Genomic DNA, 25,125 nt, shown 5'->3' on the forward strand with positions numbered 1-25,125 from the left:
AAGGGGATATGCATATATGAAGGCTACCATCCTATATCCACTAGCTCTCCACTGAACAGCAACATAAAGAGGTTGACATATGCAGAGTCGGGCAATTGGCCCATCTAACTCAGTATTGTCTACACTGCCTGCTAGTGGCTCTCCGGGGGTTTCCGACAGGCAGGGAGGGGGCAACATTCACAGCCCTACTTGGCAATGCCGGGGATTGAACTTGGGACCTTCTGCATGCCAAGCAGATGCTCTATGAGCTCAGGATTGGGCTGGGTGACTAGAGGTCTAGCGTTCCTCTAGTGCCTCTTGCAGGAGAAAACGTTTGCGCCGCCCCCTTCACAAGAAAGGTCCGTCTTCCGTCTAAAAGATGGCCAGACAAAGGAAGTGATGTCACGGGCACAGAGGAGACAAAGGGACATGGCTGTGCTGCTGACCGTCGGCAGAGTGTGGCCTTGGCTGTCAGATAAAGGTGGACTCCTTGTGGCTGGGTAGTCTGTAGCTGCGGGTCTCTTTCAGCTGCTTGCAAAGAGCCGCTTTCTCTTGCTCCAGCTGGGCAATGCGGTCGCTCTTCTCAGACACTTCCTGTTTGTTAGGCAGACAAGCAGCGTTATCAAGAACAGAACCGCTATTACCGCCAGGGCCTCTTTTCTCCGAGGAGGCCATGTTGTTGCTGGGTTGGTGACGTGATCGCACTGGACTGTTTATTTTAAATGTTTGTAAATGATGCCAATAAAGGTTTTGATTGATTGATTGATTGACTGGACTTCAAGAATGAGAGGGGAATAAAGGGACTCAGTTCTAGGGGGGGTCAAGGTGGACACCTTTTAATGTGTCCAAAATCTGTGTCTCAGGAGGTCGCCTCAGACTGCCTCCTCAAAGGGTGAGTCCTGAGGCAGCCACTGGCTTTCACTATTGCTTGACTTGTCGGCATCCGTCTGTCTCGAGAGACAATGGAGTGCGCCTCCGGGGGGTGAAGTCAAACGGCTGCATTAGTAGCCCCAAAGTAACCTCTCCAGGGTGCAAGCCTGGGCCATGTGCATGGAGGTCCTGGGCTGCCCAGATGACAAGACCCCCATCTCAGCCTCGCTGATGTGGTCCAAACGAAAGCATTTGGCACCAGCTTGGCTGCAGGAGTTGCCGGAAGGAGGCGTCCAAGGCTCCGCTTAACCGCCTTAGGGATTCCACTCCGGATTTGTGTTGGGTTTACTCCTTAGCCCTTTCTTGTCCCAAAGATGTCCCGCAAAGTAGCGGGTACAGGTTGTTCCTCGGAGTTTACTCCCGAAGCCTTTCTCACAAATGAGTATAGCTGCAAGGCAGAGTTTTCCTTCTCCCAGATAGGCTCACTTCCCAAGTTGATGATCCCCACCTGCCCCTCACTTCCCTCTACAACATATGCAGAAACTGCCTTCTTGACCATTGGACCCCCTGTGGGTGTCGTCCTACTCTGTTCCACCACTCTGCCCTTGTGCATCTTGGCTTTTTGTTTAAAGGGACCAGCCTGTGGGGTTTTTCCTTACCTTGATCAGCAGGTGGTTCTGTTCCTTGAGGACTGTGACGGCTTGTTGCTGAAACTCCTTCTTTCCTGGTGGATAAAGGGGGGCCCCAAAACCAGGAGGTGGGACTTCAGGCTAGAGGAGAAGGAAAACCCGCATAACTATCTGAGCGCAACTTCCTTCCATACCATGTTGTTGTTGTTTAGTCGAGTCCGACTCTTTGTGACCCCATGGACCAGAGCACACCAGGCACTCCTGTCTTCTACTGCCTCCCACAGTTTAGTCAGACTCATGTTGGTGGCTTCGAGAACACTGTCCATAACATACCACCCAATTTTTTAATCCAGCACTCCTGTGTTGCAAAGGGGCCTCCCGGTACCCAAGAAACAGGCAAGATAGACTTGGCAAGAGGCGGGGAGTTGGGGCCTACTCACAGGGCCAGCTCTAGGGGTAGGCTGGGTGGCGCGGAGCGCCAGGGGGGCGCTGCACGGCTAAGCCGCGTGGAAACCACGCTGCGTGCTGCGCCCGCCCACCAGCCGCGGGAAGAAATGGGGCGGGGCGGGGGCGCCGGAGCGATCAGCGCACCAGGGCGCCAGGGCACCCGACCCGCTTAAGGCAGCCCTGCCTGCTCATGTATGGAGAAGATGAAGCAAGGGCAAAGGGACAGAGGAACAGCAGCCTGAAAAGTGTTATAGAAACACCTTAAATTAATAAATGGTGCATGCATACAAGATCCTTACTTGCACAGAGCTGAAACTGTGCAATTGTTTCCTCTCGAAACTAGATGCGAGTGCCAACAACCAGCTGATTGAAGCCCTGAGGATCAGTTGACTGTCAGAACTAAAACAGGTCACCTGGTGTCATCAGCATGATGGCAAATGACCCCACCCACCTGCGGGGTGGAATAGGTAAGGATTCAGCCCGACGGCCAGATGCAGTTCTCTACCCATTTGGGGACACCATTTGAGTTCAGTTCTCCCAAGCAAGGAAGCCTGACGCTCTCCCCTTGGAGGAAACCCTGGTGGCAGCTCTGGCAGAGCCTGCTCCTATAAGAGACTGACTCAAACAGAAAGGACCTGAAGGACCAGGTGCGCAGCCTGGGAGTCATTCTGGACTCACAGCTGTCCATGGAGGCGCAGGTCAATTCTGTGTCCAGGGTAGCTGCCTACCAGCTCCATCTGGTACGCAGGCTGAGACCCTACCTGCCCGCGGACTGTCTCGCCAGAGTGGTGCATGCTCTAGTTATCTCTCGCTTGGACTACTGCAATGTGCTCTACGTGGGACTACCTTTGAAGGTGACCCGGAAACTACAACTAATCCAGAATGTGGCAGCTAGACTGGTGACTGGGAGCGGCTGCCAAATCCACATAACACCAGTCCTGAAAAACCTATATTGGCTCCCAGTACGTTTCCGAGCACAATTCAAAGTGTTGGTGCTGACCTTTAAAGCCCTAAACAGCCTCGGCCCAGTATGGAACATCTCCACCCCCATCATTCTGCCCGGACACTGAGGTCCAGCTTCGAGGGCCTTCTGGCGGTTCCCTCACTGCGAGAAGCAAAGTTACAGGGAACCAGGCAGAGGGCCTTCTCAGTAGTGACACCCGCCCTGTGGAACGCCCTCCAATCAGATGTCAAGGAAATAAACAACTGACTTTTAGAAGACATCTAACACACATTTCTTATGTTTTTAATATTCTGCTGGGAGCCGCCCAGAGTGGCTGGGGAAACCCAGCCAGATGGGCAGGGTATAAATGATCAATAATAATAATAATAGGGGGTGCTTGTTCTCTGATCACAGGCAGACACTGTGCAGATGTGTTTAGAGGCATGTGCCCTGAGCAAGCAAGGCAAAAAAAGGAGTCAGAGGTGTCTCCATATGTGCCAGCCACCCAAAACAGTCTTATTCCAACATGGACCACGTTCTTATTTTAGCTCACATTTTGTTGTCCGAGGGAGGCAACCCCTTCTCCCAGTGCTTAACATTTGGATACAGCCTGCTGGGAAGCTGCCTTATGCAAAGCCCATGGAAATGAGAAGGACCTGTATTCAGCCTGTTCCTGCTCACTTCTGTAGAGCTTCCTCAGGTGAACTTGCACCTGACAGGTGAGATCTGTCTGTTACGCCTTCCATCCCCTTGTACTGGAAAGGTTGAACGTTCCTCCCTCCCAAGGCAGTCACTTCTTCAGCATTCCCCCCAGGGCAGAGTTGCCCCAACCCCAGGCCCTCCGTCCCCACTGACCTTTCCAGGAGAGGCCAGCAGGTTTTTCAAGCACAGGTTCACTTCCTGGATCTTGGCCAGCAGCAGGCAGCTCTGGTTGGCGTAAGGGTCTGGGAAATAGCTCTGCGGTTGTGCAAGAACAGCAGTGAGCAGGGAAAAGCAAAACAAAACTCAGTACTGTATAGAAATTGTATCTCGAAGAGTTTTTTTTTTAAAAAAATTATATTTATTGACATTTTCAACTTAAAGTTTCCATTCACATCACCGTCTTACATCATATCATAAACGAACATCAAAAAAGAAAAAAGATTTTTTTTTGCAAAAAGGCAAAAAACAAATCAGAAAAAATAAAAAGAAGGAAAAAAAAGAAACAAAGAAGAAAGACATAAAAAGAACCAATCTAATGTTCATAACTCTATCATAACTTTGACTTCCTCGCTCCTCCCTTCCCGAGTCTAATTATAACCTCTGTTTAGCAATTTTTCATAATTAACCAAACATCTCCATTTAATTCTTAAAATAATACCTTATATAAAAATTACTTATACCACATAACAAATTTCTTATTACTCTAATTATTCCCTTTAGCCTCTTAATTGTTCACTAAAATTATTCTAACTTATACAATTTAACATTCTAGCATCTCACTTATTCACTATTCAAAAATCCCCCCCTCCTGCGCCCGGTGACCAGCCCCTGGAAATCCCAAACCAACTCCTGTATGCAGTCCAATTCCAAACCGTTTTATCCATCCCTTATTTGCACTATATCTCAACCCACTCCATCTCTCACCCACTCCAGCCCAACTTCTTCCATCCAGCACCCCCTCTGCCAACCCCCCCTCTAATTTTTTCTTTTTCTTATCCCCCCATTTAACAAGTCCTTTGCCTGGATCTCGCCTCCCTTCTCTCACTAAGGAGGTTCGAATCCAGGCCACCTCTTTATTCTTTGACACAGCTTGATTGTTGTTACCAGGAACCCGCTCTCCCTCAGAAATTGTATCTCGAAGAGTTGTCCCCCCCCCCAAGGTAAATAGAAAAAAGGTATGAGGATGTTTGCAATTAATATACGACATTTTAGCTCATGTGTGAAAATGCCTATGTGTATCTGAAATAATCACCTCGGCTTGGTTTAGTGTGGCAGCGTCAACAATGGTCTTGCTAAGCCAAGATTTGGCTCAGTGTGTTGTGTGAACCAGTTCAAAGATTTCACACTGAAAGTGACCTTCTGGATCTTATTAGTCTCCTAATCCCTGCTACCTTTTATTCCAAGCTGGGGAGCTCCCTAAATGTGTGTGACAGTTGTCAAATTAAACCTATGTGCTTTGAAAAGGGGACACGCAAAATCCACAGAACCTCATGTGTATCTCAGCCTACTGAATGTCGCGCCACAAATTCTCCATCGTCACACAAGGCCGGCCCTTACCTTGAGCAGAGTGAGGCAGATGCCTCAGGCACCTGATTTTGGGTCTCGTGAAAGGGCTGCCAATTATTAGCTATTTTATTTTTATTGCAGCTTTTTACTGCCCTGGGAAGCAAGATGCGCTTGTGAGATTTTCTGCCCCAGGTGCCAAAATAGCCAGACCACCCTTAGCACCTTTAGATACCACGTAGGGGTGGTATCTGCTCTCCCTCGGGCCCTGCCTGGTACTTACTGCCTCTGTTCCCATGTGCTTCTGACGCCTCTGGCCCTCCAGGAGGTGGCGCTGAAACCAGTCGCGCACCCGCTCAACCATCTCCAGCCCTTGCAGCAAGGCGTCCCGTTCCCGTTCCAGCTCTTGCATTCGCTTCAGCTGCAAGACAGAGGGCAAAGTCAGGATTCCAGCTTGTGAGTTGGGGGTGGGGTGGGGTGGGGTGTTTCTTTGATTCTGCAGCACAGAATGACTTTGCAGTGCTCAGGAGACCTCCATCTAAGGGAGAAGCCAGCTTGCAAAGAGGGAGGTCAACATTTCAGCACAAAGTAGCAAAGAGCCGTGGGTATAGAACCCATGCTTTGAGCGCAGAAGGCCTCATCTTCAGTCTTAGGCACCAAAGATGATGATGATGATTAGATTTATATATCGCCCTTCATCAAACAATCTCAGGGCAGTAAATAAAAAAAAACACAAGATAAAAGCACAAATAATCCTGCACTCCCACAAACACATTTAAAAGGCTGTAAAATGCTAATCAGCCCAAGACCTGATTGAAGAGGTATGTTTTTGCAGGGCGCTTGAAAATATTTATAATGAAGGAGGCAGATGAATCTCCCTGAGGAGAGCGTTCCACAAATGAGGAGCCACCACAGAAAAGGCCCCGTTCGTGTGTTGCCACCCTCTGGACCTCACGTGGAGGAGGCACACGAAGAAGGGCCTCAGATGATGCAATGCGGCAGAGGAGGCAGGAAGGGGCAAAGCGACACCCTTCTGCCTTCCTGAGAAAGGGCACTTGACAAAGCAGCAGGAGGAGGGCAGGAGCCCATTGCCAACCGGTGCCCCCAGGGCACACATCCTGCTTCTGTGCATCCAGAAAAGCAGCATATAACACCTGTGCTAGGAAATCTGCACTGGTTGCTGGTTTGCTACCAGGCCAATTCCATGGTGTTCCTATTAGTTTGCCCTTAAGAACTTGGGAGAAGTTTATCGACCAGATTGCCTTACCCCATAAACGCCCGCTCAATCACTTTGATATGCAGAAGTGGCATTTTGACATAACAATTCTATGTAACATGAAACCACACTTCAAAGCCAGTTCTCGATGCGGCTCAGAAAGTGAGACCACGCCGTATCGAAACATCGGTTTGCAACAAGAATACAGGGCAGAGCAGCCCCTTCGACAAAACAGGCTGCTAAACTGCACGTCCAGTGCAACACCAAAGAATGAACATGAGAAATAAAAAGGCTTAACCCGTTCCCAGGAGATGCATGTCGACGGAGTTTCTAGTGGAAGGATCCCAAAGGCAAGGTGCCACCATGGAGAAGACCCTGCTATGGGAAGCAACTGCCCACAGAACAAGTTCAAGGCTCTCTCTCGAGGGGTGAGGAACAAGCCATTTCTAGGGTTCCAGAAATTCCTTTTTAGAACTTGAAAACACTGGATGTCTGGGGAGGAGGTACAGTAAGGTCTAAGGGAGGCCAGAACAAAGGTGTGTGGAGATTTGTGTGTGTTGCCGTGGTCCCAGCTACCTGAGCCGCAGAGAGACTCACCCAAAAGAAGAAGCGCAGGGCCTCCATGCTGCTGAGGGCCGTGCCCAGCGGGACGATGAGGATGGTGTAGCCTCTCTGGACAGCCATCATGGCACAGTGGGGGCCGGGAGGCAGCAACGCCCAGAGCAGGAGGGAAGGGGGCCACCCTGGCATCCCAGCAGGGCAGGTCCCCTCAGTGATGCCCTTGCTTGAGGAGGGGAAAAGTCACACACTGACGGATGCTTCCCCAGGTGGCCCCTTCTTCTCTCCCCACAAGTCACGTTCCACCTGCTTTCAGGCTAGTGTCGTCTCGGAGAGCTCCGCCGCCCACAGCCAAATACTAAAACAGCACACCAGCCCCCCCCAATTGCTTCAAAAATGTTTATCTGAGCTTTTCCTCATTCCTCCTCACACGTTGGACTCTCCTTTCCGACGGCCCTCTTTCCTCCAAGGCACTTTTCGCCAAAACCCCCAAAATCCTGCCACTACCTTCCTCCACAGCAGCTTCCCTCTCCCACCCTCAGCTCTTGCCCCTTTCAGATGCCCTCTTTCCTCCCACACATCCCTCCAGCAACCCTCTCCTCATTCACTCATTCACACCCCTCCTTCCTTCCTTCCTTCCTTCCTTCCTTCCTTCCTTCCTTCCTTCCTTCCTTCCTTCCTTCCTTCCTTCCAAAGCGTTTCCACCCTTCCTCGCCCTTTTCTGCCACCCGCCCGCCTGGTCTTCCACATTCGCGTCCTTTTCTTCAAGTGGATTTGCGTTGCCTGCTCTCCTCTGCTGCTAACCTCTCGCCGTCTCTCGCCTCGGCCTTCTCCTCTGCTTTCCCCTCTTCCCCACAGACCCCTCCTCTGCCCCAGGGGCAAAGGAACAGTGTCCGGAATCTACCCCCCCTCCCCATTTGGCTGAAATCAGCACTTTCCCCCAAGTGCATTGTGGGATATGCTTTAAAGCCTCAGTTGCCCTGGACAATGGTGGCCATAATCCCAGCCTTTCCAGCTGGCTGAATGCGCTTGGGGAGCAAAGAGAGGTGAGCAGAACGCACGGCTTTGCCAATTAACTATTGCAACGTGCGGGAAAGGGCCTTGTTCGAAACCATATCCTCAACTTTTTGGGGGGTGCCAGCTGGCCCTGGCCGAAGGTGTATTAGATTGACTTTTTAAAAATTTTGGGTGCTTCAAAGGCCATAGTGATTTCCGAAGGTGGATTTCAATCACAAGCCAGCAAATTCGGTTTGCAAGATTACAGTATCATAGAACCGTAGAATTAGAAGGGACCCCAAGGGTCGTCTAGTCCAGGACTCTCAACTACAGCAACAAGCCCACCCCACCCCCCGGCGACCCCAAAAAGTCAGGGCCGCCTTAAGCCTATCCAGTGCCATGGTTCAAAGATCCCTCTGGCGCCCCCCCCCCGGTTTCCCAGAGTTGCTGACCTTTGTGCTGCGTGAAGAAGGGCCTTTTCCACTTATCTCTGTCTTGAATCTCCCAATATTCAGCTTCGTGGGATGTCCGCGAGTTCGAGTGTTAGGTGAGAGAGGGAGGAAAAGACTTTCCTCTACCCACTTTCTCCATCATTGCCATGATCGTGTCACTTTCCCCGCGCCTTTCCCCCAAACCAAAAGAGCCCCCAACCTTTCCTCGCAGCGGAGGGGCTCCTCTGGCCCCTTTCCTCCCACCCACTACTATTATTGCAGCAATTTCTCACTGCCCACACGGTGGGCGCCTGCACTCTGCACCCCCTCAAGAGGTGCGTGCCCCTCGGCTGAAGAGGTTCAGGGTCCGAAGGCAGCAGGCATGGGCTCCTTCCCCCACCATCACTCCTCCTCCTCCGATGCCGCGCGTGGTACCTGCGGGGGCGGAGCGGCAGCCGGGGACTCCTTTGCACCCGCAGCAGCCCCCGGGCTTGCCTCCCGCTCCCCGTCCTCCGGAGGCGGAACCAGCAGCATCGGCGGCTGCCACCTCCTCCTCCTCCTCCTCCTCCATCCCAACCCTGGCAGCAGCACCCCCTGGTGGCCAGGCGCCCTGGCCCATTGCGCCACCCAGCCCAGGCCTAGAGACGGCCCTGATAATGCAAACTGGAAAGCGTGGGGTGACGCTTGAGGCAACGTGGCCTAAGCTGCCCACAAACGAACTACAACGAACACCCCGTAAACAGCTGGTGTCGTCTGTCCTCCCTCCAAACTCTGTGCGAGCAAATCAGGACAAATGCTTGATAAAAACTGGGTGCCCGGAAGCCGCTTCAGAGCCAAAGCGGGCATGCATTGAAATATGTAGCAGGCAGCTGCAGACGGTGCTTTTCAAAGCTCATTACAGAGGGAGGGCAGCCCTTCCCCGCAGAAGGCAGACAGAGCAGATCAGAGAAGGCAAATACATCAGACTGAACGCTTTTTAAACAGGTCATCCGGAAGCAAACACAAAGTAATCATACCTTTCAGGTCCAACCGGCACCCTGGAAACAACTAACAACATAAGCTGTGTGGAAGCTGGACAATATGTGCATTAATACAAACAAACACACACTTAAAATCAAATATGAACTGCACTCTTTTCCAATCTGTCCTTGTCCGTCTTACCTCCTTTCAGCATGAGCCTGGACCTCTGTGGGGTGAGGAGAGCGGCAATGGAAGGGGCGGGGAGAGAGAAAAGCAATGGGGGGCAATTTTGAATAGGGACAAAATGGCTGGCAGGGGGGGGGGATTTGGCCTACTTTTGGGGTTGACACAATTACTTTGTTGACACAAAACAAATCACAGAAACCGTTGCTGGATTTCTCTTTTCTACTGCAAAGACTCCTTAAGAGTTTTAGTTAGTTTCGTGGCAGCTTGGATTGTTCCTGTCCTTGGTTCATATAAGTACCATGGGTTTTAAGCCAGTGCATGCCAGAAATTGTAGGATTTTGCAATTTCAATTTGCTTTCGTCAGGTCTGAGACCGTACAATGACATTTGTATTGATTAAGCCACCACTGCTCTTTTCACGCCCTTAAATCTCAGCTCGGTTTCATCCTCCATGATCTCCTGTGGAGAACACAGGCAATAATAGTTTGGGAGTGCTTCAAGGCTATCTGGCTGCCCCGCAGAACTACAATTTTTGAGGTCATGCACGTCAGGACCACATGGAAGAGGTTTGCGATGAAAACACAACCTTGGACCGAGCGACCACAAAGGACAATTACAGCCTGAAGGCAGGTTTTTAAAATTAATTAACGATGCTGATTTGTATTTCTTGGGGCTTGAATAATCCTCCTGTCGGTGGGAAAAAAGAAGAGGGGGAAAAGACACTGTTTTCCGTTTGCACATAAAGGTGTGGCATGTGGCATGCCTGACTAAAAATGACAGGAATAAAAAAGGATGCGGGTGGCGCTGTGGGTTAAACCACAGAGCCTAGGGCTTGCAGATCAGAAGGTCAGTGGTTCGAATCCCCGTGACGGGGTGAGCTCTCGTTGCTTGGTCCCTGCTCCTGCCAACCTAGCAGTTCGAAAGCACGGCAAAGTGCAAGTAGATAAATAGGTACCACTCCGGCGGGAAGGGAAATGCCGTTTCCGTGTGCTGCTCTGGTTTGCCAGAAGCGGCTTTGTCGTGACCTGGAAGCTGTACGCCGGCTCCCTCGGCCAATAACGCGAGATGAGCGCCGCAACCCCAGAGTCGGTCACGACTGGACCTAATGGTCAGGGGTCCCTTTACTTTTACCTTTAAGTTGCACAACTAATAGTGGATTGGAATGCCCCAAGATCGGACTTTTCCCAATAAAGAAAGGGATGGGAAGATGCACTTGGAACGTGTGGCTTAACACTCGTTCTGATGTCGTCTCAACTCCCCGCAAACAAATCAGAAAGGAGGCTCGGTGACCAGGTGGTCTGGAAGAGCCCTTGAGAGACACACTCTGGGCTTCCTCACCATATCATATTCCAAGGCATTGGAAATGGTGTGTCTCCGCGGTTCCTTCGGAAGTCGGATACTCCGGCGTCTCCCAGCTTGACAGAGGGAACTGTTGATGCTACGAGACCGTGTGACTCCTTTCCCATCGGATTCTCCTGGAGAAAGAGATTCATTATGCCATAAACATATTTTCAAAAGAAAGGGTTGGGGAAGGAACTTACAGGTTTATTTGTTGTCGTTTGATGTGACAAATGTTTGAGCATCCTGCCGTTTATAGCGGACCTCATACTGCTCCCTCGTGTAGGTTTTTCGCGCCACAATATAATCTTCGTCGGAATACCACGCCATATCGGTGACAGTAACACCATACATTTAAAGCTTTAAACCACCGCGGCTTCCCACAAAAAACTCTGGGAGCTGTAGTTCATTAAGGGTGCTTGCCGTTGTTAGGAGACCGCACTATTCCTCTCCCAGAGCTACAGTTTCCAGAGTGCTTTAACAATCAATCCCTCCACCCAGGGAATTCTGGGAATTGCAGCACTGACAGCTCCTCCCCACCTTCGCTCTCAACACAAGAACTCATGAACATCCAATGAAACTGAACATTGGAAGGTTCAGGGCATATAAAAGGAAGAAGAAGAAGAGTTTGGATTTGATATCCCGCTTTATCACTACCCGAAGGAGTCTCAAAGCGGCTAACATTCTCCTTTTCCTTCCTCTCCCACAACAAACACTCTGTGAGGTGAGTGAGGCTGAGAGACTTCAGAGAAGTGTGACTAGGCCCAAGGTCGCCCAGCAGCTGCATGTGGAGGAGTGGGGACGCGAACCCGGTTCACCAGATTACGAGTCCACCGCTCTTAACCACTACACCACACTGGCGATGGAGAGCATCGTTCAGCTATGGAACTCACTCCCACTGGAGGAAGTGATGACCAAAAATCTGGAAAGCTCTGAAAGAAGATTAGGACAAATTCATGGTGGCTAAGGTTATTATGATGGCTATGACGCACCCCCCCCCCACTGCCAGAAACAACATGCCTTTGAATACCAGTTGCTGAGGAATCACAAGTGGGGAGATTGCTGCTGCACTTAGGTACCACTTGCAGGCTGCACCCCCCCCACCGGCACTTGGGTGACCCCTGTGAGGTAAAGGTAAGGGACCCCTGGATGGTTAAGTCCAGTCAAAGGTGACTTTGGGGTTGCAGCGCTCATCTCGCTTTCAGGCCGAGGGAGACGGCATTTGTCCACAGACAGCTTTCCAGGTCATGTGGCCAGCAGGACTAAACCGCTTCATGGGACACCATGATGGAAGCCAGAGCGCACGGAAATGCCGTTTACCTTCCTGCCACAGCGGTACCTGTTTGTCTACTTGCACTGGTGTGCTTTCAAACTGCTAGGTTGGCAGGAGCTGGGACATAGCAATGGGAGCTCACCCTGTCATGGGGATTCGAACCGCCGATCATCTGATCAGCAAGCCCAAGAGGCTCAGTGGTTTAGCACCCCATGCATCCCATTTCATGTTTCACCCCCCCTGTGAGAACAGGATGTAGGACTTAGGTGGGCCACTGCCCCGATGCAGCCGGGAAGGGTTCATCTTACATTCTTACAGTAAAGCAATTTATAAATTGTGTTGTTAAATAAAGGCTCAATAGGCAGGTTGTCTGGAAGCACCCTTACGTGGAAAAACCAACACCTTAAGTTGTTGCCCAGAAAACAATAGAGAGAACAGGGGAGGAATTGGGAGAGGGAAAATGTCTCCGCATGGCTTCAGGGCAGTTCTGTGGTCCTTAAGGCCTTGGCAATACAGTTGCCATCGTGTTCCCTGTCCCTTACTCCCTGTTCTTCCAGTGGCTTCCTTCACACACATTTTAGCACATGAGCCTTTTCCCGGAAAGGAGCCACAGGTGGACCTCCACCTGCCTGACAGCCTTAATGTCAGGATGCTCTTAAAGGCACAGGGTTGCGACCATTTAAAAAGGGGGGAGAGGCCCCTATTTGCCTTTTGATGTGGTTCACTCCCCTTCTGAAATGGACTTCTCTCTCTCTCTCTGCCACATCCCAGTTGCTTTAATTAGAGCCACTAATTACAGGGGCTCATTGATTAACTGAGCCCAGGCTGGCGGAGGTCCAGCGGGATTGATTGCCCCGGCTGACTTCCCAGGGACAGAATTAATGAGGAACAAAGCGCTCGTTTTTTTTTTAAAAAAAAGCAAACGAAGGCCCCAAGGGGCCCCTCCCCCTGCTTTCTGCCTGTGTCCCTATATCCTGTATTCCAGTGCTTGCTGTTCCTGCTGTGTCGAGGGTGACCAGGTGCATAGCAGGCCTGGCTTCTTCCGTCGATGTGGCAGAGGGAAGTTGCCGTGCCACGGTAGAAAAACATGTTGCAACATGCCACTTTAAAGACGCCCCCCCCAAAAAAAAATCCCGGGAATTGTGTTGGGGGGATCCCCTAGCGCTAATGCTAATCCTTACACTGGCCCCAAAATGTATGCCAAAAGCATCCACACTGCTTCCATCTCTGCAGGTTCAACCAGAGTCAGGTAGGAAAACTGCCTGAGGAGGAGCAAACCGTCTGAGCCGTTAAGTGGCAGTGAGAGGAAGCAAAGAAGGAGGTAAGGGAAGAAGGAGAAGCTGACCGGGCAAAGCTCTGCTCATAGCTCAGCTGATGCACAAGATCCACAGTTCACGGGGTGTATGGTGCCAGTCGGCAGCTACAGATTGAGTGGCAGCCGCCAAGACAATAAGGCAGTTCCTGGCCAACTCAGCAGATGGAGGGATGCCTGTGGCCCAGTGCCAGGCACTGAGAGCTGCCAAACTCTCCCCTACGCCACTGTGGACAGCAGCTGGGATAACAACTGTCAATCGGCAATGGATCCAGGAGCCTTTCGTTCCTATAGAATCCTGTTACTTATCCCGGTGCTAACGTCCCACTCCCACCTACTTGGCTCTGAATACCCCCATTGTCTTTTCTTCTTTCCCTGCTCTGATTTCATTCAACCTGGCATGCATTTGGGAATCTCCCGCCAGGATCAAGTTAATGCAAGGAGAAGGCCTGCCCCCCCCGCCCCCCTCCAAACTCATGCCAAGATAAACTGACATTTGCCAAAGCAAAAGTGAGTTGCCCTTTAATACAGGGGGATAAAACACAAACGTGTGTCTGTGTGCCGGCCCGGCCCTATCGTTTGCAAACTTGTACAATGGCCCAGAACAGGCATAGGTAAACTCCGGCCCTCCAGATGTTTTGGAACTACAATTCCCACCATCCCTAGCTAACAGGACCAGTGGCCAGGGGTGATGGGAATTGTAGTCTCAAAACATCTGGAGGGCCGGAGTTTGCCTACACCTGGCCCAGAACATTCATTTCATAAACTTCCGCATTTTTCGCTCCATAAGACACACTCCCCCCCCAAAAAAAGTAAGAGGAAATGTCTGCGCGTCTTATGGAGCGAATGCATGGTCCCTGGAGCTGGATTGCCAGGGGCGAAAAGCAGATCCTGCTTTTTTTTTAAAAAATAATAGAAAGAGCTAAAGGCTAACAAGAGGGAAAGAGCTCAGCAGCTGATTACAAGAGATTGGGAGGGAGAGAAGAGAAGCTAGCTCCCTTCCCGGCCCCACCCCCTTGCCCAGGCCTCCACTGGCTGATTAGATTGTCTGTCTGGAAACTGTAGAAATGGCTCCCTTTCCTTTCCTTTCCTAAAGAAGCTGCAGAACTGTGAGTTGAACTCCATAAAAACAGGATTTTTCCCCCTTTGCAAGGTAAGCTGCACAACTTTGAGCTGATCCTCAAAAAATGGAGCTTTCCCCCTTTGCAAAAAAGCTGCACAACTGTGAGCTGATCCTCCAAAAATTGAGCTTTTCCCCTTTGCAAAAAACTGTACAACAGTGAGCTGATCCCCCCCAAAATGGAGCTTTCCCCCTTTGCAAAAAAGCTGCACAACTGTGAGCTGATCCCCCCAAAATTGAGCTTTTCCCCTTTGCAAAAAACTGTATAACAGTGAGCTGATCCCCCCCCCCAAAATGGAGCTTTCCCCCTTTGCAAAAAAGCTGCACAACTGTGAGCTGATAAAAACAACAACACAGGGCTTTCCCCCTTTCCTCCTCTAAAAATTAGGTGTGTCTTTTGGTCAGGTACATCTTATGGAGCGAAAAATACAGTACTACTTGTTCCAGCAGCTGTATTTAGAGTGGGCAACCTGAACTTCTGTAGAAATCTTAAAGGCACATGTGCACGCCTGCCCTCCTTTGAAAGTGACAACCATGCCATGCGTGATTGGGGGCCAAATGCATCCTTCGAGGCCGGGCACCCCCAAACTGCAGCCCTCCAGATGTTTTGGCTTACAACTCCCATGATCCCTAGCTAACAGGAACAGTGGTTGGGGAAGATGGGAATTGTAGTCCAAAACATCTGGAAGGCCGAAGTTTGGGGGTGCCTGTTCTAGGCCTCACCAAATGGACCTTGAGACTCTTCCCAAGTCACACGCCCTCTTCCCAGCCACACCCCTTGACCAGCCTTGCTTTCCCACCCTCACCAAGTGCTTTTGCTTGGCTGGAATTGTGTCCTTGAACTCTGACAAGGCGTCTCGTTCGCCCGGATAGAGAACAGAGACGTCTGTGCGCAGAAACTACCCTGCCTTACGAAGGTAAAATTCACACCCGTTGCTCCACCCACTTTCCCCTCTGGCCCCGCCCACTATTGGCATGCAAACCCCAGAAGGTTGCACCACTCCCCTACAGAAAAGGACCACATTACCCTTCTCCCAATCCAGAGTTTCACCTGCTCACCTTCTTCATGTCAGCAAGCCTTCCACAAAGAGGTGCCTCATCCCCAGCCCAGGGGTCGGGTGATGCCTCTCAGGGAAACTATCCTGCCCTCCCCAAGAGGACCCCCCCCCCAGCAGTTCCATGGCTACAGTCCTTTGCCCTTTGACAAGGTGGATCTTTCGCTGGATCCAGCAGGGCTCTTCTTGACGTACTTAATGTTGTTGTTGTTGTTGTTGTTTAGTCGTTTAGTCGTGTCCGACTCTTCGTGACCCCATGGACCAGAGCACGCCAAGCACTCCTGTCTTGCACTGCCTCCCGCAGTTTGGTCAAACTCATGTTTGTAGCTTCGAGAACACTGTCCAACCATCTTGTCCTCTGTCGTCCCCTTCTCCTAGTGCCCTCAATCTTTCCCAACATCAGGGTCTTTTCCAAGGATTCTTCTCTTCTCATGAGGTGGCCAAAGTATTGGAGCCTCAGCTTCACGATCTGTCCTTCCAGGGAGCACTCAGGGCTGATTTCCTTCAGAATGGATAGGTTTGATCTTCTAGCAGTCCATGGGACTCTCAAGAGTCTCCTCCAGCACCATAATTCAAAAGCATCAATTCTTCGGCGATCAGCCTTCTTTATGGTCCAGCTCTCACTTCCATACATCACTACTGGGAAAACCATAGCTTTAACTATACGGACCTTTGTCGGCAAGGTGATGTCTCTGCTTTTTAAGATGCTGTCTAGGTTTGTCATTGCTTTTCTCCCAAGAAGCAGGCGTCTCTTAATTTCGTGACTGCTGTCACCATCTGCAGTGATCAAGGAGCCCAAGAAAGTAAAATCTCTCACTGCCTCCATTTCTTCCCCTTCTATTTGCCAGGAGGTGATGGGACCAGTGGCCATGATCTTGGTTTTTTTGATGTTGAGCTTCAGACCATATTTTGCGCTCTCCTCTTTCACCCTCATTAAAAGGTTCTTTAATTCCTCCTCACTTTCTGCCATCAAGGTTGTGTCATCTGCATATCTGAGGTTGTTGATATTTCTTCCGGCAATCTTAATTCCTGCTTGGGATTCATCTAGTCCAGCCTTTCGCATGATGAATTCTGCATATAAGTTAAATAAGCAGGGAGACAATATACAACCTTGTCGTACTCCTTTCCCAATTTTGAACCAATCCGTTGTTCCATATCCAGTTCTAACTGTAGCTTCTTGTCCCACATAGAGATTTCTCAGGAGACAGATGAGGTGATCAGGCACTCCCATTTCTTTAAGAACTTGCCATAGTTTGCTGTGGTCGACACAGTCAAAGGCTTTTGCATAATCAATGAAGCAGAAGTAGACGTTTTTCTGGAACTCTCTAGCTTTCTCCATAATCCAGCGCATGTTTGCTATTTGGTCTCTGGTTCCTCTGCCCTTTCGAAATCCAGCTTGCACTTCTGGGAGTTCTCGGTCCACATACTGCCTAAGCCTGCCTTGTAGAATTTTAAGCATAACCTTGCTAGCGTGTGAAATGAGGGCAATTGTGCGGTAGTTGGAGCATTCTTTGGCACTGCCCTTCTTTGGAATTGGGATGTAGACTGATCTTCTCCAATCCTCTGGCCATTGCTGAGTTTTCCAAACTTGCTGGCATATTGGGTGTAGCACCTTAACAGCATCATCTTTTAAAATTTTAAATAGTTCAGCTGGAATATCATCACTTCCACTGGCCTTGTTATTAGCAGTGCTTTCTAAGGCCCATTTGACTTCACTCTCCAAGATGTCTGGCTCAAGGTCAGCAACCACACTACCTGGGGTGTACGAGACCTCCATATCTTTCTGGTATAATTCCTCTGTGTATTCTTGCCACCTCTTCTTGATGTCTTCTGCTTCTGTTAGGTCCTTACCACTTTTGTCCTTGATTATGGTAATCTTTGTACGAAATGTTCCTTTCATATCTCCAATTTTCTTGAACAGATCTCTGGTTTCCCCCATTCTATTGTTTTCCTCTATTTCTTTGCATTGCTCATTTAAGAAGACCCTCTTGTCTCTCCTTGCTGTTTTTTGGAAATCTGCATTCAGTTTCCTGTATCTTTCCCTATCTCCCTTGCATTTTGCTTGCCTCCTCTCCTCCGCTATTTGTAAGGCGCTATTTGTAAGGACGTACTTAGTATGGAGGGATAAATGTCAGGGTGAATAAAAATCAATGATTTTAAAAAAATAAAAAATTGGATTTATTTTTTAAAATTGGATATTTTTAATTTAAATTGGATTTTTAAAATAAAATGTTTTTTGGAAGAAAAATCTTTCTAAAGATAGGATTTGTTTTAAGTTTTTCATGTGTCCTAAAACTCAGTCTAAGTTTTTTTTTTAAATTGTTTAACTATATGCTATAATGTTATTGTTTTAGTTAAATAAATTGTTTAAATTGTTATCAAGGAAATGATTGTTTTTCTCCTTCCAATAAAGTACAGCAGAAAAGTTGTCCAAATATAAACAGTTAACTTGAGGCTTGACGGCCATATGTCAGGAATGCTTTGCTGGTGTTTCCTGCTTGGCAGGGGGTTGGACTGGATGGCCCTTGTGGTCTCTTCCAACTCTACGATTCTGTGATTCTAACTTATTAAACCTCACAATAACTTCATAATTATCTGTCTATGCATTTCTAATAGTATAACCAAATCAGTATTTTTTGATATAACTGTATAAAAACTCCTCTGAAAATTTATTATTCCAAAAATGAAACCTTCATCTGGTTGTAAATATTAAGATTATACTAGCAAGAATAAGTTTTCCTGTTAAAAAAAATGATTTAAATCAAGTCTTACTGTCTAGTGATTTAAATCGTGATTTAAATTGATTTGATTTAAATCAAATCCACCCTGATGAACGTGTTGTCAGAATCCAGCGGACACGGGAGGAGAAAAGTTCGCTGCATCAGCTGTCAGGGAGGGGTGGGGAGGGTTTCAGGCGTGTGAGAAGCGAGGGACCACAACCAGTGCCGGATTTACGTAAAAGCTAAACAAGTTATAGCTTAGGGCCCCACTCTCTTGGCCCCCCCCAAAAAAAATTAAAGAAAAAACCCCTGGATGTACATTTCCAAAATATAAGATAAAAAACAAATAAAGTCTACATACAACAACAGTGTTTTGTGTTGTGTAGGCTCCTATGATGTAAATCATGGGCCCCACTTCCTAGCCTGCTCCCTAAAATATCACTGGTTTGCTCATTTCTATATTTAGGGGGCCTACATTCTGCAGGCTAAACCACAAAGCCTAGAGCTTGCTGATCAGAAGGTCGGCGGTTCGAATCCCTGCAATGGGGTGAGCTCCCGTTGCTCGGTTCCAGCTCCTGCCAACCTAGCAGTTCGAAAGCACGTCAAAGTGCAAGTAGATAAATAGGTACCGCTCTGACGGGAAGGGAAACGGTGTTTCCGTGCACTGCTCTGGTTCGCCAGAAGTGGCTTTGTCATGCTGGCCACATGACCCGGAAGCTGTACGCTGGCTCCCTCAGCCACTAATGCGAGGTGAGCGCCACAACCCCAGAGTCGTTCATGACTGGACCTAATGGTCCCTTTACCTTTACCTTACATTCTGCATGGACTGGTTGCATGGCAATATGTGCAAATGGCTTTAGATACCTATTGGGTCCATAAATTACCATGTAGCATATGCTACAGGTAGGTAGCCGTGTTGGTCTGACATAGTCAAAACAAAACAAAACAAACAAACAAACAAAATCCTTCCAGTAGCACCTTAGAGACCAACTAAGTTTGTCATAGGTATGAGCTTTCGTGTGCATGCACACTTCGGATGTAGCATATATTCAACACACACAAAAAAGCGACAATTTGTTGTCGACAAAGGACAGCTGGACATTTAAAGGGCCCCATTACCTTCAGTAGCTTAGAGCAGGCATCCCCAAACTGCGGCCCTCCAGAGGTTTTGGCCTAGAACTCCCATGATCCCTAGCTAAGAGGACCAGTGGTCAGGGGTGATGGGAATTGTAGTCCAGAACATCTAGAGGGCCGAAGTTTGGGGATGCCTGGCTTAGAGCCTCATCAAACCTAAATCCGGCCCTGACCACAACTCTGGGGCTGTGAGTGCAGAGGGAGAACTAACCACAGGCAAATCGACCCAAACGCACCCAGCTTGCTTTGCAAAGAGAGCTGCAGGCAAGACAGAAACACAGGAGCTGAAGAAATGAACCTGCCCAAATATGCACGGCACAGAGCACACTCCTCCGCTGTCTTTGGAGACAGACAGAGGCCAGAAATAATACCTGAAGCGGAATCAGACAACTATTCCATCTAACTCAGTATTTCCCACACTGACTGGCAGCAGCTCTGCCAGGTTTCAAGTGTGTGTGTTTGAAATCCTGGCCTTCCTAACAGAGAAATCGATGGATGTTGGGCAACTGCACATGTTGCCGGAGAGGGACAGGCCGGATGAGAGATGTGGGGGTGGGCAGGCCGGTTATTTATGCCGTCTAATCCCACTCCCACTCCTCAACTCCAGCCTCTGGGGCTGTCCGATGCGTGGCCCATTAACAAAAGCGCCTTACTGGGGAGCTGGGGGTGGGGGTGGAAGTGGGAGGGGGTGGATCAGAGCAGCCGGGTAAGAGGATTGCTCGTCTCTATGGCTGGGGAGACAGGATCAGGAGCGCTAAACCCTTGGCCGTATGGTGCTGTGGCTGAGTTGCCGCAGGCTTGCCAGGGGCGCAGAGGCAGGAGAGAGAGGAAGAGCGTGTTTGCAGAGGTGGAAAAGCAGAGGTGCCCACCCTCCCACCCATTTCCCCTCTCCCCCTTGCTGTGTTTATTTCTCTTTCCCCCCTTTTCCTTCTGATCACACAGCTCCAAACACACACACACAAACACACCCTTCTGTTGCCATGCCGCAAAAACAGCAGCTGCCCCAAATCTCCGCAACCTGCAGTATGCCCAGCACCCCTCTAGAAATCAAATCCGCCCTGCCGGCCATCGTCCAAAGCAGCGTGCCATGCAAGCAAAGAAGAGAGGCCTGGGCCTGCCCTGCCCCACCGATGTCTCCTAAAAAGAAGGGTTGCAAGTCTGGAGTGAATCTGGGGGGGGGGGGAGATGTTGCTGAACGATGGCTCTTCATCACTGCCTAACCACCACGGCTGGGGTTGATGGGAGATGTAGTGCGGCAAGGGACGGAGGGCCACATGGTCTGTACCCCCAAATTGAGAGGTACAATAGAACTTGCATCTTACGTGGTGATAGGCGGGAGGAGGTTAGCTTGTTACCTGGACTTCATAACAAAGAAGAGAAGAAGAAGAGTTTGGATTTGATATCCCGCTTTATCACTACCCGAAGGAGTCTCAAAGTGGCTAACATTCTCCTTTTCCTTCCTCCCCCACAACAAACACTCTGTGAGGTGAGTGGGGCTGAGAGACTTCAGAGAAGTGTGACTTGCCCAAGGTCACCCAGCAGCTGCATGTGGAGGAGCAGGGAATCGAACCCGGTTCACCAGATTACCACTACACCTCACTGGCTCTACAAACACTTTATGCTTGTAAAAAAAGCTAACGGCAGGTCCAGGGGAATAGTTTTGGGGTAGCGTTTTCATGCTTGCTCTCTCTGTTGGGGAGAGCTTTGGATGTGGGGCATTTGAAGAGGACTATATCCCCAGCCACCCACACGGTCCAAAATGGTACTTTTTCAAGAAAGCTATACTATTTGCTCCTTTCTGACTCTCGTGTGCCTCAAATAAGCAAAATAAAGACACACCTCTTTTCCCTTGGCTTTTGACACCTGAGGTGTATGGGGTGTTTGGTGTGTTTTTTGGACCCTTCTTATTAATTAATTAATTAATTAATTAATTACTTAATTAAATTTGGATACAGCCCTATGCCCCGCAGGTCTTTTTATGATAGTGAGTTGTTTTAAACTGTAAAACCAGTACCAAGGTCCTTCTGTTGATTCCCTCATTGCGAGAAGCCAAGTTGCAAGGGACCAGGCAGAGGGCCTTCTCGGTGGTGGCGCCCGCCCTGTGGAACACCCTCCCATCAGATGTCAGAGAGAAAAACAGCTACCAGATTTTTAGAAGACATCTGAAGGCAACCCTGTTTAGGGAGGCTTTGAAATGTTTAATAGATTATTTTATTTTATATTTCTGTTGGAAGCCGCCCAGAGTGGCTGGGGAAACCCAGCCAGATGGGCAGGGTATAAATAAATAAATAAATAAATAAATAAATAAATAAATAAATAAATAAATAATTTTAATATTGTGTTTTGATGCTGTACGCTGCCTTGGGACCTTAGGGTGAAAGGCACCTATAGAAGAGGAAGAGGAAGAGGAAGAGGAAGAGGAAGAGGAAGAGGAAGAGGAAGAGGAAGAAGAAGAAGAAGAAGAAGAAGAAGAAGAAGAAGAAGAAGAAGAAGAACAACAACAACAACAACAACAGGAGCAGAGGAGAGGGTAAAGTCTGAGTCTGACTTGAATCCCCACTCCCAACGCAATTGATCAGAATGTGTGCGAAAAGAACGGCTTTCTTCCAAGAATCTCATGGCAGCACACATAATTCTCTCACTCTTATCCTTACAACAACCCTGCGAGGTAGATCAGGCGGGGAGGTAGGAGGCTTCTCCAGCGGCACAGAGGGAGTGTCATGGGATTTCATTGTGCTAACCACCACACCGCTCTGCCTCTCTCAACCCGAGTCACACTAGCTAGGGCTTTTAAAGCTCCTGTGCTGTTTAATGGACGCTCCCGTACGTCTGACGAAGTGGATGATAGTCTGCAGAAACTCATGCCGCAATAAACTTGTTAGAATTTAAAAGGGTAAACGCAAGGCTCTTTGTTGTTTTTGCTGCGAAAGGCTAACAGAGATACTCCTTAGGGAAACATTAGAGAGCGGTATGACTGATCTCCATGCCACAGAAAAGCACCACCTCTTGACTTCTGCACATCAAGCTGATCTGGTCAACTGACAACGCGAGAACAAACTCAGCAAACAGGGGAGGTCTCCTGCCTTGCTGGTGTGTGTGATCACTGTGTACTCACTGCGTTTCCAATGCTGGGCTTTCAATCCCCCAACACAGGACGTTATCCAAAATGTGTCCTGTGCTGATTCCTCCCTAGCCCACTTCTGCATACGGAAAACACATTATGCTGATGTGAGCAGGCGAGAAGAGCTGTGAAATGCAGCCCCAAAAAACCTCCAGCAACTTCACTGTGCTCTAAGGGGGTAATGTGAACAGACCCCTGGATCAAACTCTGGATTCTCTTAACAATTTTCCTTATTGCTTGACCTCCCTCCCATCCTGTCCTGTCCCAGGAACCAGCTTTTCAGCTTGTTGCTTAAGCCCTGTAGACCCAGCAACTTGGAAGGAGCCAAATGGAAACTCAACTCTCTTCTGCAACCCACCCGGGTCCCCTACATCCCACGTTGATTATAGGGGCATAGTCAGACCACCGAGCTCATCGTTGTGCACACTCTCCACACAGAACAAATGCCAGAAGCATTTGGGGAACTTTCCCCAGCAACCCTACCTGGAGAGGCTGGGTATTAAACCTGCAAAACCATGTGCTCTGCCCGTCCCCAATTTTGCAGGACACCCCCCAAGAACAGAAGCAGGAGCATAGTCCAATTTAGTCCAAGACCAAGTCCAATTTAATTAATTGCCCCCTGGTAATCAATTCATTACCCCTTCATGGATCACTGCCTTGTCGTGGCAAAGGGGCTTAAATAACTTAGAGAAGTTATGTTTTGACCAAACGTGATCCACCTGGAGAAGGAACCGGCAAGCCACTCCAGTATCCCTGCCAAGAAAACTCCATGGACAAAGACACGTTGAATTATGGTCTGGAGGAGACTCTTGAGAGTCCCATGGATTGCAAGAAGATCAAACTTAGCCATTCTGAAGGAAATCAGCCCCAAGTGCTCACTGGAAGGACAGATCCTGAAGCTGAGGCTCCAATACTTTGGCCACCTCATGAGAAGAGAAGACTCCCTGGAAAAGACCCTGATGTTGGGAAAGATGGAAGGCGCAAGGAGAAGGGGACGACAGAGGACGAGATGGCTGGACAGTGTTCTTGAAGCTACAAACAAGAGTTTTACCAAATTGCGGGAGGCAGTGGAAGACAGGAGTGCCTGGCGTGCTCTGGTCCATGGGGTCACGAAGAGTTGGACACGACTAAACGTCCAAACAACAACAATCAATTCATTAACCTAAGCCCCAGTGAGACTGATATCAGAAGGCCTGTGGTTCCCCTCCTCCACCTCCTCAAAGCTACCGACACACACATTCCCAGAGGACCCAGGAGTCCTAAGGCAGACAATGTGGTGCTCGCTGGATGTTTTGGACTACAACTCCCATCACCGCCATGCTCCCTGGGACCGATGGGAGTTGTAGTCCAAAACACCTGACAGGCACCATGTTGGCTTACTACTCTTGTCCTGAGATTTCTCTCTCCTGCCGCAATCTCTTTCCCAAGAATAAAAGCACCCCAGTTGTCACTATCCAGGAATCCTGGTTTTGTGCTCCAGCCCCACAGCAACACCCTTGACCCCAAACCCGGGCCTCCTGGCCTCCTCCTCTCTTACTTACGTATCCGACTCAAGTTCTTCATCGACTGCGAAGTTGAGTTCTGCCCATCCCCAGCCTGCCCGCCGACTCCAGCGCCCGACTCTCCAGCTTTCTCGGCCTCCTTCTGCTCTTCTTCTTCGGCCCGGAGGAGGGCGATTCTCAGCCCAGCCACCAGGCGGGGGAAACTTAAATACCCTCCGCAAGGCTCTGCCACTTGCTGCAAGGCCTGGAGCACACCGCGAGGGAGCTGGCACCTCTCGTTGTCCCCCAGGGGGCTCACCCCACAGCCCCCACGGCCCCAGCGGCTCTCGATTTCCGAGACGTGGACGGTCCCGCTCCGCTGGTCATCCAGGATCTCGAAGAGCGTCCGGAGGCTGCGGAGGAAGGGGCGCGGGAGGCGGGTGCCGCGGGCCGGAGGAGGGGGGTCCTCTGGGGTGGGAGGGAGGGATGGGGCGGCCAGCCCAGAGCTCATTGGGAGTGGAGCTCAGGGGTCCTCGGGAGCCCAGGCAATTCTCAGCAGGGGGAGCCAGGAAGAGCTTCTCTGGAAAGAGGGAGCAACTGGGGAGAGAGTGCAGGAGAAAGCCTTAATTCCAGTGAAATGAAACGGTGGGGCTGGCGGCCAGGAGGGGAGAGTAATTCTGGAGGGGGAGGGAGGGCAGGCGGGGGAGTCCTCAGGACATCTGGGCTTTCTGGGAGGGGACTAGGCTAGTGGGCTAGAGAGCAGCAGAAGGTCTGGCTGAGGAAACCAGGGCTCCTGCGGCTACGGCTGCTGCCGCCGTCTGTGTGGCCAGGGTTGCTCTGGGGCTTTGCTGAGCTCTCTAGTTTGTCAGAGTCGGAATATCTGATTGAGTCAGATTGGCCAAGCTGGTCCACGAAGGGGGTGGGGGTGAGGGGGTCAGCTGGGATTGGAATCATGTGACCCATCCCAGATAATCGCCCTGGACGCCAGATGATTAGCGGCTCTGTCTAACGAGGTGGCATCTCCTCTGGGGCAGAGAGAGAGAGAGAGAGAGAGAGAGGGTTTGGCCTCCTGGTGGGTAGCTGAACTCTGAAGCTGGGGTCAGTGGGGTCATCTCTCCTTCCTTCCTTCCTTCCTTCCTTCCTTCCTTCCTT

The 25,125-nt window shown here is 49.9% G+C and overlaps 1 protein-coding gene across 1 annotated transcript; it reads right to left on the minus strand.

Moving 5' to 3' along the window:
- Positions 1-24,499, minus strand: SAPCD1 (suppressor APC domain containing 1). The gene is made up of 6 exons (XM_035105033.3): positions 24,034-24,499; positions 10,758-10,894; positions 5,357-5,494; positions 3,724-3,825; positions 1,509-1,619; positions 1-573 (listed from the first exon to the last, which is right to left on the minus strand). Exons 1-6 carry the CDS (start codon positions 24,482-24,484, stop codon positions 451-453), a joined length of 1,062 nt encoding a protein of 353 aa, XP_034960924.3. The 5' UTR covers positions 24,485-24,499; the 3' UTR covers positions 1-450.
- Positions 24,500-25,125: the final 626 nt, after the last annotated feature.

The sequence above is a fragment of the Zootoca vivipara genome, chromosome 2 (genome assembly GCF_965207765.1).
Source record: "Zootoca vivipara chromosome 2, rZooViv2.hap1.1, whole genome shotgun sequence".
Taxonomy (NCBI): Eukaryota; Metazoa; Chordata; class Lepidosauria; order Squamata; family Lacertidae; genus Zootoca; species Zootoca vivipara.